A 13,158-nucleotide genomic window follows, 5' to 3' on the forward strand; every position below is an offset into this window, starting at 1 on the left:
AGGCAGGTAAGTATAGATCTGTTATCAAAAAATTCGATACATACATACAACGGGGCCCAGAAAACTAATATACCAATAGTTCCATTTGTGTACGACTGAATGTTAATGGAATTTAAGGAAAATAATCTGCAACGCTTTGCTAAACTGTAACCATGATGGCCAATTTTTTAAACGTATGGGGACTGGTGGTGTAAAATGTGTCTCATATGAAAACAATAGCAAAAAACATCGGATAAAATTGCTACTCGTCAAGCCCAAAAGGTTTTTTCTACTACAAATGAGCTGCTCCTACTAGACCAAACACTCAACTTGGAACTCTGCACTCTTGAACCAACAACTTACCAGACTGAAGCAATATGATTGGTCTGAAGTGGCCAGGTTTAGTGAATGGAAAGAAAGTTGGATTTTATCAAGTAACGCCAGGTTGCACACATCTTTTTTCACGCTGCGCAAACTTCGCAATCTTGGATAACTGGTCCTAACACAACCGTGTTGTAATCCAAACCTAGCATCCAGCGATTATTGGCTTTTGAAGAATTTGCAAAATTTTCTGGCTAGTAAAAAACCGGCCTCAGCAAAGGCTTGTGAAAGTAAGCTGGCCAATAGATTAATAATTGGATCGAGAAATTCTTCAAGCGTGAATTTATAAAATAGAATTCAAAATGTATAAAATTGTTTGAACAAAATCGCACTAATTTGAATTAAGCCAGATAATTAGCTCTTTATTTATTGTATCGTCGAAATAAAGAGAATGTAAATGTAAATATTCAGTAGCTGACGAGTATCAATCAAATTTCTTTAAGAACTTCTTCCTATGCAAAGTTACCTTAGTTTTTTTTGTTTATTTAACAACTGAATACTTTACAATTGATAATCGATATTCCCAGCAAATTATAGTTATGAAGGATCATATCAAGTCAAAGTCAACTGTGCTCTAAAAAACATTTTCTTTTAACCTATGGGAAGTCTGAAATAGCCAGCAGCATTAGTTAAGTGTTAATATTCTTATCAAAAAAAAAAACGAAAAGATTTGAGTTGGGTAAAAGTAGAATAAAATTCTTACTTTACCTTAACAAAAGCATTACTCATGTTTGTTTATCTAGCACGCAACTTAGATAAGCCTGATGATAATTATGTACAAGTTTATCTGCTTAGCACGTGTATTCGTATGTATGCAAATATGCTTATTGTTTGCTTTATTATGATTCATATAAATGTTGCTTATATTATATTTCAAAGATACTCTTTTACGTCATCGATTTTATTCACATTTAGAAAGAGTTTTAGTTTGAATAATATAATCGATTAAATTGTGCATAGAATATAGTTGACTGGTTCCACATCTACTCCCCAAGTGACTACTAAGAACTCAGTTCCATTTTGTTATACTTTTATGGCTACCACCCCAATTCTCACATAGCCTTGTCATTCTGACTACTTTATAAATTTGAAACCCAATAACTCTACATACTTCCTGATAGTTGCATGCCTTAAGTACAGTAGGCCCGGACATTTGCATGGGTAACATTGCGCAGTGTGCGTGCTATCGTCCAGCCGACAGTGGCGTCAAGTTCTGTTACAGAGTTGAAGAACCACAATTTTTTATTGCTGTTGCGCATCTGCATGGCGCAGTATCGGAGAGGACACGAGACCTTTTCAGTGGGAGTTGCTTTCATGTACTCTTGTATTTTGCTCTATAGATCTGTGAAGTTTGATTGTCTACTATTGGCAACACTCTTTTCTATGTCTGCTCATAGATTTTGTGAATGGTTGGGATTAGGCGACTGGGCAGGCCACGATATGGTCTCAACTCCTTTGACCCGAAACCACTTCTTGGAAAATTTACTTGTGTGTTCTTAAGCCACCGGCTTGCTGAAACCACCACTTCAGTAGCGTATTCCGCTTAGCGTACGGCAGCAATACATTTTTTAACATTCCCACATACACCTGGTAATCCACTATAAGTGAAACTTTCCCAAGCTATCGCTTTCGCACCGTGTATTGGCTGTCTTGGCCGTGTATTGGGAATTTTATTCAGTATTTCACGGACGATGGACATACCACCTTCGTTTCATCCGGCCATTTTTTCTTTGGCCAATTTAAGTGTTCTTTAGCAAATTTTAAGCAATGTCCTTTTTTGTTAACAAAGGACCTATTCGTGGACTGCGCGTACATAATTTGCGCTCCAAGAAGTCAATTACACAAAAAACTAAGAGCTTTTCTATTACTGCAGATGACATGGACTCATTTTTAAAAAATATATCAATCGTATTCTCTGGCCGTTTTGCGTTTGCTACGACATTTTTCTGGTATATCTTCACACGACACAGCATTCGCTATTCGAAAGATCAGAACAGCCGAGTATTTTCTTCCACTAGTAGAAATCAAAAACAAAGGGAACTGCTTGAATTTTACTCATTTTTATCTAATTTGTTTGTTTATACCTACTTTTCAGTCTTCTGCATAAAACTTTAAATAACAAATTTTGTATAATAGTTTGTATCTCAAGCACAGAAGCCAGTCTTGCAAAGAAATGAACGTGTAAAATTATTTTCATAGCAGCTACCTCAAGATTATGCTTCGTATATTACTGGGGAATCTCGTTAGAAGTACCACTAAAACAGTGCATTGGGTAAATGTTTTTACATGATAAAAAATTCATAAATTAATCTAAAAAACAATCAACATGAAAGACCTTCAACTCTTCAATTTTAGACTAAATAATCGCGAAAAAAATCCCAACTGTCAATTTCCAGTTTTCGTTGTGTATGTTAATTTTTTGGTTGCTATTTCGCCGTTGACTCACCGACATGCGAATCGATAAGATAATTGAAAAGAAAAACCAATGAGGAAGCACAAAATATATGCGAAAGCTGTTGAAATTTAGAATTTTTAAGGCAAAAAAACAAAAAATAAAAATTTTATCAGATGATTACCCCCAGGTGAATTAAAACTAAAACTTGTACGAAAGAAAAAAAGGAACGGAGTTTGAAGCCCAATACAAACATAAACTATACAAGGTGATGTGGCCCTTTGCTTCAACTTTGCACTCTAGGAATTGATGATGATGAATGATAATATACAAGAAAAGTTTTTGCTAATAGCGACGGCATTCCTCTGTATGTAATTCTGCTTTAAAAAGGTCTCTTATGCCTCTGCCTTTTGGAGGTGGCATGAATATGCGGGTCTTTCTACCTGATTGTAAGATGGCAATAACACGCACGCCGACAATTGGAGTAGAAGTTCTGTTAAACGTTTTCCTATAAATTCATGCTCCATTTGGGCATTTGTACTTAAATATATATGAATATATATTGATTGAGTATATGAGTTATTAGTATAAAAACCTTTATAAGGCACTAATGTCTGTAAATAAAATATACTCCCCTGAAGACTATTTGATCAAACTCATTTTCTGATCAAACACTTTTTCCCTTATGTCGCTAGTCATGCGCCGAATGTTAGCTTCCAAGGCGCCGATTGGAGCTGAGTTTTCACCATAGATTAGTGAATAAAAAAGTCAAATCACAAAACACAGGTTTGTTAATTAGCTCAGTTTTTTAACCTAATTCAAATATTTTTACAATCACTATAGTTTGGAAAACTTCTGTTCTTAAAAGAAAAAAATCTTTGATTTTCGAAAGGGATACCAATGGATCATCCAATTGACATAACAATAATTTTAAACCTAGAAATTTAATATTTAATATTAAAAAAATATAATAGAGGATTATTTATTAAGAGGTCTTATTTTGATATTCAAAGAGAAATCCAATTTTTAATATAAACGATGGAATATTTATTTCATTATAAAGAGAAAGGTGGAAAATAACATCAGGCAAATGACCACCACGACCACGCTTACAGGAGAATTTCCTTTTCATGAAATTTTCCATAACCAAATTGCAAAGTGGCTGCCCTATGTCCTCGATAGCCTCACGAATTCTGCCTTTGAGATCTTGAATCGACCCTTGGCTGTTGGCGTAGACCTTCTCTTTCACGTGGCTCCAAAGAAAAAAGTCACAAGGTGTTAAGTGAGGCGAGGTGTTGTGATCACCTCTTCGAGAGATAACACAGTCCGGAGACTTTTCCCGTAAAAGAACAATGGTTTCGTTGCTTGTGTGGCACGTAGCACCGTTTTGTTAAAAATAATAAACGTTGTTCAGATTAACACCATCCAATTCCTGCCATAAAAAAATCGTTAATCATCTCCCGATAGCGCCATCACCTATAACGCCTGTTATTGGAAAACCCTTTATTTAGATATAATATTAAAATAATTTTAAAAACAATTTGGCAAAATTTAAATACAGTAACAATTGCGGCCGCCATAGCCGAATGGGTTGGTACGTGACTATCCTTCGGAATCAAGAGAGAACGTAGGTTCGAAACTCGGTGGAACACCAATGTGAAGAAAAAAATGTTCTTAGCGGTCGCCCCTCGGCAGGCAATGGCAAACCTCCGAGTGTATTTCTGCCATGAAAAAGCTCCTCATAAAAAAAAATATCTGCCGTTCGAAGTCGGCGTGAAACTATAGGTCCCTCCATTCGCGGCACAACATCAAGACGCACACCACAAATAGTGATGAGGTCGGCCAAACACCCAGAAGGAGTGTACGCGTCAATTATATATACATTTTTTTTTTTCTTGCCCCCATTTATTTTATACATCTGTCCATTGACATTAAGTATGTTGATTATCAATTTGGTCAGGATTTATATACACCGCTTAATGGCCAGTGTCAAAGACGATACAATTAAAATAAACAAAATAATATACAATACAATTAAATAATATAATTACAATAATACAATACATGTTTCACTTTACATGATTACATTTTACAACTATTTTTAATTATTTTTTTTTTTTACATATTTATGGTTTTTTAGCATTTATCATACTAGGTCGCTTGGTCGGGTTCTCTTTAAACGCCTTTCTGCGTTTCTTTCACTTTCAATAAGTTTGTTGATTTCTGCATTACTGTGTGTGTGTATTTTTTCAAAGTGCCTTGTTGTTATCTTTTTGATTTCTTCATCTACTCTTGCTATATTAAAAGTCCTGTGGATGCCATCATTTTTCGTGTACCTGTCAGACATGGTCAAAATTCGAAGAATCTTAGATTGCTGTCGTTGGATTTTTACTATATGAGACTTTTTAGCCGTTCCCCACACCTGTAGTCCATATAGCCAGATTGGTTTAATCATGGTTTTGTACACCAATACTCGTAGCTTGTTCTGTATAGTAAATCTGGATTTTGTGCTGACTAACCAATGAAGTTGTCGAAGTTTTTCGATTATTTGTTTGATCTTTTGCTTTATGTGGTGATTCCAATTTAGTTTCGAATCCAAATGTGTTCCAAGGTATTTAGTAGTTGGTTTAATTATAATTGCTTTGCCATTTATTTTAATTGGAACTGCAGTAAATTTTGTTTTGGTAGTAAATATAACCTGTACGGTTTTGTCTTCATTTATTTTTAGGCACCAATTATCGAACCATACCTCAACTGCGTTTATGTATCGCTGCAGTTTTTCAGTAGCGATAGTTAAGCTTTTGTTCGATGCCAGTAGTATTGTATCGTCTGCGAACGTAGCAATTGATGAATTAGTATTGTCAGGAGATGGTATGTCTGCGGTGAATAAAACATATAGTAGAGGTCCAAGAACGCTTCCTTGCGGAACTCCAGCAGTTATTTGATGAATATCTGAACATTGATTGTCATATTTAATAAAGAAACTTCGGTTAGTTAGGTAGCTTTTTATGATAAGATAGTAGTCAAAAGGAATCATTATTTTTATTTTGTGGAGTAAGCCTTTGTGCCACACTTTGTCAAACGCTTTAGCTACGTCTAAGAATACTGGCGCACAATAACGATTGTTTTCAAGGTCTGATTGGATTTTATTTGTAATTCTATGAATCTGTTGGATAGTCGAATGTTTTTTTCTAAATCCAAATTGATGATCCGGTATTATACGTTATTGGTTTAGAAATTGTTTTATTCGATCAGGCAGTAATTTTTCCGCAGTTTTAGATATTGTCTGTGATAAGCTTATGGGTCTATGTGAAGACACGGTAGTTGGATCTTTACCTGGTTTTGGCAATACAATAATCTCTGCCACTCGCCAGAGTTTCGGAAAATATTGTAAGCGAGACATTGCATTAAAAACGATTCGCAAGTATATAGGTATATGCCATGTTTGGTAGCTCCGCTAATGCTTTTCCTGGAGTAGGAGTAAATTTAGTTCAAGCTGCGTTTTCCGCTTCTGCAGATTCAAAATAAAATTCCCAAACAATTTGACGTGATTGGCTAAAAGGAGACTTGCTTTAATGCATGTCCTATAGCAGTTTGATAATAAAATATTAATTCTAGACAATTAAAATAATTTGAATAATTTTTTTTTTTTTTATTATGAATAAATTTTATTTGCAATCTATCAGTTGACAATTAGCAAATTTTTTAAATATAATATAAGGATTATGACAGGATTGATTGCGCTCCAGTGAGACCAATCAATATATTGTAAAACAGTTGTATTCGCTACAAATCAATTATGTTTCCTCAAAAATAAATATAGTAAGATTCTTTCATTTAATTCACTTAACTCAGCCAAATGGTCATGGATTTTATTTTTAGTAATACTGGTTTCACACAAAATCGGCATAAATACCATTTAAATATCAAATAAACGTGTATATGTATAAAATATATGTATGCAATTTATAATAATTTCTATTTTGCCAAATTCGTAGTTGCCTTACATCGTCACTTATTTCCTTGGATTAGTCGAGCAACTTAACCGATTCATCCTGGGTTTGTTGATTGGAAATATTGCTCAAGCATGTCTGATAGTCATTGACAGTCTGTGTGAGGTTAGTCTTTCCGCTGCCGATGGCTGCGCTAACGCAGGCACGTCGCACTACAACTACTTGCGATTTATTGGCAGCGATCTGAGCCTGCATTTGATGGGCTTGAGTATTGGCCGAATCCAATAGTTGAATGCTGTGGTCGAACTATTAGGGAAATATAGTAGATATGTATAAATTATTTTGATGCAATTAGCATAACTACATCATCATTAGGATCTTACAGATGCCGTGTAGTAGTCGAGGAATTCCGATAGATCGGTTATCGATGTGCAATTGACCAATAGCTGTTTGACCTTCTTTAAATTTTTGCGAATGCTTGCCACAGTTTGGTTGGCAGTTTTGCTATTGGTCCCCATAGTGCGATTTGCATTGTCGAAGCACTCATTCGTTTGAGTGGTCATGAGATTGTTGATTTGCTGTGTGCGGTTGTTGTATGCTGTGGCGCATGCAGACTCGGCTGGGGTTAGCGAGCGCGTATCGATTAAAGCCGAGCGCATTTGGGCGACCAAGAGACTTATGGCGCCATTGTTGCTGATGTCGGCCGGTTTCGGTTCGTTGTAGTTAGGAATGGCATAGACCTGATGGAGGTAAGGAAAATGCAATTAAAATATATTCGTATAAAAACACCGAACAATAACTTATATATTACACACATTGGAACACTACATATATGAACATATACGATTTTTGTAGAACCTGTCTAGAACGTTTAATTTTTTTACAACGTGTCAAATTTTCCTAAATTTGGTAATACAAAATTGTTTGTACTGCATGTAAAAAGTGCTAAATGTGTATTTCGTAAAGAATTATTGTATTTACAATTTATAATTATTTTTTTTATATATCGTCTTAAAAAATTAATATATAATATATATAGATATTTATAATTTATATACAATACAATATTTTTTTTTCATTAAGTATAAATATAAAAAAAAGTATAAAAAATGTATTATATAAAAATTGTTTTTTTATATAGTTAAAATTAAATATAAAAAAAATATATAATTTTTTTGCTGCAAAATACTCTCTTCCAGATTTTTTTCTTATATTTCCATTAATGGCAAATACTATGTAGACTCAAAAAGTCTTTGCAATACAAAAATCAGCATTAATGCTCCCCTTTACTCTTCTTGTAGTTCTCACTACACTGGCTGCTAGATTTGAATAATGTTGAACTAATACTCAAATTTTAATAACAGAAGCTTTGCAAATGAAACAATTTTCACTACTTACTCCCAGCAGGCACACGGCCATTAGCAGAGTAAGTCCGAGTAACTGCATTTCGTAATTGATGTATGTTTACTGTAGAATTGAGCTTTCTTGCAGCACTTACTTTTGTATGACCTCAAATTGGGAATTAATTCAGTATTTATAGCAAGCAAGACCAAATGACAGTGGCAGAATTTCAGATGGTAATTTTTCTGAACATTCTTGATTGCCAATGTTAGATGATTAGATAATCAAAAATTACCACTAGAACCAAAACTGCCAACATTGTGGATGTGAATGATGATTGTATATTTACTATATGATGCTGATTTCCTTTGCTGTGTGAAGCTGTGTCGGGTATTTCAGTACGAGTATAAAAGTTCATTAAATACAAAAGTTATTGTTGTTTCGAGGAATACTTGACATGCTTTTTGAAAAATATTTTACATGTATTTTCATATTGATTTACACACGTACATATGTGCATGCAATACACGTTACATTGAAGATTTTTGCTATACGTTTACCTACAAACGTATCAGCAGATACAAAGAAAAGATAAAATAGTACCAAATATATCTACTGATCTCTGCAACTCACTTGGAGTCACCCATATTTTTTATAATATTTTCATAAGAAATTTCGAGAGTTCTCTATATAGAAGAATATAAGAATAAGTACGAGTATAATCTGGTTGAGGTTGGTTAGAACTAATTAGGCTACCAATGCGCCGATATTTAGAACTTGAGAGAATATAATTATTTTTAAAACTCTATTAGCCTTGACTTTTCTTCCACAAATACCATTTCAAAATGTTACTAAATGTATTGTTTAGCTAGATTCTAATCGACTAATCTGTCTTTGTAATTTATAAGAAATATTGCATTTTCTACATTATTTCTTTTTAATTATTTATAACAATTTATATAATAATAATATTGTATAAGGGACACACTTTACGTTTCTACATTAAACGGAAATAAATAAAGGATAAGTTTAAATTACTTTTAATTGTATTGCGAAAATACTTAGATAAAACTATTTTTTTGTAAATTCTAAATTATTGTTAATTAAATAATCAAATAAACGAACAGGTAAGAACACCCAATACCGTCAGCAAAAAAAATTTAAAAAGTCTACGTCACTTCAGAATTTGTATCAAAATTCAATGTACCATAAAATGGCATAAATAGTCCAAATTTAAAAAAAAATTCTGATTAAAAAGTTTGAAATTTTGTTGGAAACAAAAGCAAGTTACAACATATACTAGAGTCTACCTGCAAGTCAATCTTTATACCGTCGATGATCTCATACGTCGACGAGGCCACATAACATTGATGCCAAACTGCGCTGGAAAGCTTATGTCATATCCTGCGGAGCATAGTATACGCGCCATACTAACACCTGGGCGGAAAAGTCCCGGGCCTAACATAGAATCAGGTTTCTTCGGTTCAAAATTAGCTTTATGCATTAACGTAATTTCCATCAAGAACAACACGATCATTCCTGCGCCGCTCTAACATATCAATACCACTTTTGTGGAGCGATTTATCATTTGCCTCAAAATAGGACTCAGTTTCAGCGATATCCTCTTTTCAGGTCCCATTTTTTTTAGGTCTGCAAACAGCCAGTAGTCAGTGAGAGCCAAATCTGATGAATACGATGGATAAGGGAGCGATTCGAAGTTCATTTCATGTAGTTTTGTGACACGATGCGTGAGCAAACGCGACAACAACTTTGAACACAGCTTTCTCATAGTCAAATACTCATGCAATACAAAGCTAATAGGTTCTTTTGATATCTTTACCATGACAGCTAACTCACGCAACTTCACTTTTTCATTACTAAAAACAATTTTGTGGATCTTTTTTGGATATGTCTTGGTTTGCAGGCTCATTTGGACGTCCACTGCATCTTTGGTGTCTCTACGACCACGTTTGCAGTCAGAAAACCATCGTTTTATTGCTGTGTCTGATGGAATGGAGTCCCAGTAACACTTTTCAAGCCATTCCTTTGCTTGGACGGTATTTTTTCCCACCAAAAAACAGTGTAAAATTAAAACACGAAATTTGTTTCGATCAAAAATAAATTGAAAATAACAAAAGTAGCGTCACTCTTAGCTCAATAACTCACGAACTCGTGAATAGAATATCATTAAACATTTTAACAGCTGTCTTTTTAAGGTTCTGACTAACTGAAAAAGAGGTGAATACAATAAAACTAGGCCAACTAAGTCTTAGGCCCTGGTGTTTTCAGCCCATGTGTTATATAAGAAATAGTGATCTTGGCATACCAACTGTGACTGAAGCAACGAAGAAATTTGCCATAGCTTACGAAAATAGGAACTAAACTATCATGTCAATGATGCAGCACCCAGCTTACTTCGGCTGAATTCTTCTCGAATTCGATTCAAACGCACAACGCAGACTTTATGGAGAGCGGATAGCGAATATATGGCAAAATTATTCTTAAAGCAAGTTAAATTATCAAACAAAAATTGCTTAATAGTATTCTTTTATATATACTAATTGCAATTGTACAACGCTACTGAAAAATGTCGTAAGTATCGTGAAAAAAAAATCTAGAATTTAGTATTCGCCTGAATCTCCCAAGTGACGTGGCAGCCAAAGTTCCCCTCACAATTTTCTTTTCCACCAGAGCAAACCTGGTAAATCTATCATTCTTGCTGAGGTGGGGCTAATAGAGGTGAGGTGAGTTAAGATGAGCTGGGGTGCCCACAAATGAGGTGGATTGAGGCGCACTAAGGAGAGCTTAGGTGAGTTGTGTAGTTTTGAGTTTTTCGATTTGTCAAAAAAAAAGAAGCAGAAAAAAACTTAAAAACTTATTTTTATTTCTGAGAGAAAAAAAAAGAATAATAAGTTTAAGGATTGATATAAAAAAATTTAAAACAAAATCATTATTTTTTATGAAGGTTTTAAAGCTCAAAAAATAGTAAATATTTCTGATAAAAAATAATAACTCAGAGCGAAAAAATAACATTCGGTAAATACGTTTTATTAAAAAAAATATGAGTTGATATTTGATTATGATTTCTGAGCGTCGAATTGAAAATCGATAAATCTTTTTTTTTTGTAAATATGACACAAAACCCCTGGAAAGTTGATTTGCGATTCCATCAATTTGAAACTAAAATTCGTAATATGTGATGACTATGTAGCACAAATGAAGGTAAGGCAATATTTATGCCACTATAAGTACGAGAATAAGTACTTGATATACTACTGTGGGTATTTGATATACTACTGTGGGCAAAAAGTTAGGTGAATTTATTTGTCAAACTTCGCGGGATTAAAATTTCGCTCTAGTTATCTTTTTCATTAGTTGGCAGCACTGTTAATAACATCTGGGCCAACTTTCATGTGAATGTCATTATCAGTAATATATTTACGCTTGTGTTTACCAAACGACCAAGCGTGCATTTTTCGATTTTTACAATGTCTGATTTGATTGAGCAAAGAAGTGCCATCAAATTTTGTTTGCGGAATGAAATTTCGGCTGTGGAAACGTTTAACATGTTGCAGAAGGTATTTGGTGATTCGACCATGTCGCAGAAAAATGTTTATAAGTGGTGCAAAGACTTCAAAGAGGGTCGAGAACGTATTGATGACTTGGAGCGCTCCGGACGACCATCGACGTCAACAGATGACCAAGACGTCAATAAAGTGAAGGAGTTAGTGCTCAAAAATCGTCAGTTGACTGTTAAAGACCTTACTGATATGATCGGAATGTCAGAAGGATCTGTGAAAACCATTTTGAAAGACCATTTGGGCCTACGAAAAGTCAAATCTCGTTTGGTACCGAAAACTCTCAATTTCTTGGAAAAAAGTCGCGTTAAAGTGTGTGAAACAATGCTTTCAGATTATCAGGACAAGCTCAAATGCGTCATTACGGGAGATGAGACTTGGATGTAGGCTTACGATCCTGAAACAACCGACCAATCAAACGAATATCGTGCTGAAAGCGAGGCCAGACCGAAAAGAGCACGTCAAAGTCGTTCAAAAATAAAGGTCATGATGACAGTTTTTTCGATTTTCGTGGTGTGGTGCACTATGAATTCATTCCACTTGGCCAAACTGTTAATAAGGAATATTATTATAGCGTTATGCGTCACTTACGTGAAGCAATTCGTCTGAAAAGACCAGAATTATGGGCCAACAACTCTTGGTTTTTGCATCACGATAATGCACCGTCTCACACTGCACTCGTTCTTCGTGACCATTTCGCCAAAAATTCCACGCATATCGTTCCGCAACCGCCGTATTCGCCTGATTTGGTTCCATGTGACTTCTGGCTATTCCCAAAACTCAAGAGACCACTCCGGGGAACGCGTTTCGAGTCGATTGAGGAGATAAATGCTGAATCGAAGATGGTGCTGATGGCTATACCGGAAATGGACTATTTGCCATGTTTCGGGGATTGGAAAAATCGTTGGCATAAGTGTATTTCATCGAGAGGAGATTATTTTGAAGGGGATGAAATTGATTTACAAGAGTAAATAAAGATTTTCCATTTTACAACCAAATTCACCTTACTTTTTCCCCACAGTAGTAGTTATGCTTTGTAAGATGTATGGGCCCTGTACGCGTATGGGTACCGAAGAAGTTGGAATAAAGAGCTGCATCTGATTTACAATTATATTGACATTGAAAAAAAATACAGTAAAATACCTACGTGTGATTAGCGAAATTAATGAAAGATTAAAGTTAAAAATGACATTTTAAAGCTAGGTAGAAAAACTGGGAAAATTAAGCAAAGGAGGGAAGCAACTGGCCAAATTTGAGCTTAGGTTCACACCGCCAATTGGTTACAGAAAGTCAGGACTTTAGAAAGCGGAATAGGGAAATCATCAGAAGGAAAAGACAAATGTTCAGATTTATTATGTAAATACCACACCTTCTCGAACGAAAGGAATCTTGTTGCTATCGCAATCGTTTAGGTTGGCAGAAAAATCTATGTGCGCACATGTTTGCAAATATATTGTAAATATGCTTGTCGATGAAATAGATTTCGTCAATTTATTATCCACTTTGTGCATGCAACTGGCATAAACAATTTGCT

At 34.7% G+C, this 13,158-nt stretch overlaps 1 protein-coding gene across 1 annotated transcript; it reads right to left on the reverse strand.

Moving 5' to 3' along the window:
• Positions 1-6,530: 6,530 nt before the first annotated feature.
• Positions 6,531-8,193, reverse strand: LOC128867388 (uncharacterized). The gene is made up of 3 exons (XM_054108554.1): positions 8,104-8,193; positions 7,089-7,445; positions 6,531-7,011 (listed from the first exon to the last, which is right to left on the reverse strand). Exons 1-3 carry the CDS (start codon positions 8,149-8,151, stop codon positions 6,781-6,783), a joined length of 636 nt encoding a protein of 211 aa, XP_053964529.1. The 5' UTR covers positions 8,152-8,193; the 3' UTR covers positions 6,531-6,780.
• Positions 8,194-13,158: the final 4,965 nt, after the last annotated feature.

The sequence above is a fragment of the Anastrepha ludens genome, chromosome 6, assembly GCF_028408465.1.
Source record: "Anastrepha ludens isolate Willacy chromosome 6, idAnaLude1.1, whole genome shotgun sequence".
NCBI classification, from domain to species: Eukaryota; Metazoa; Arthropoda; class Insecta; order Diptera; family Tephritidae; genus Anastrepha; species Anastrepha ludens.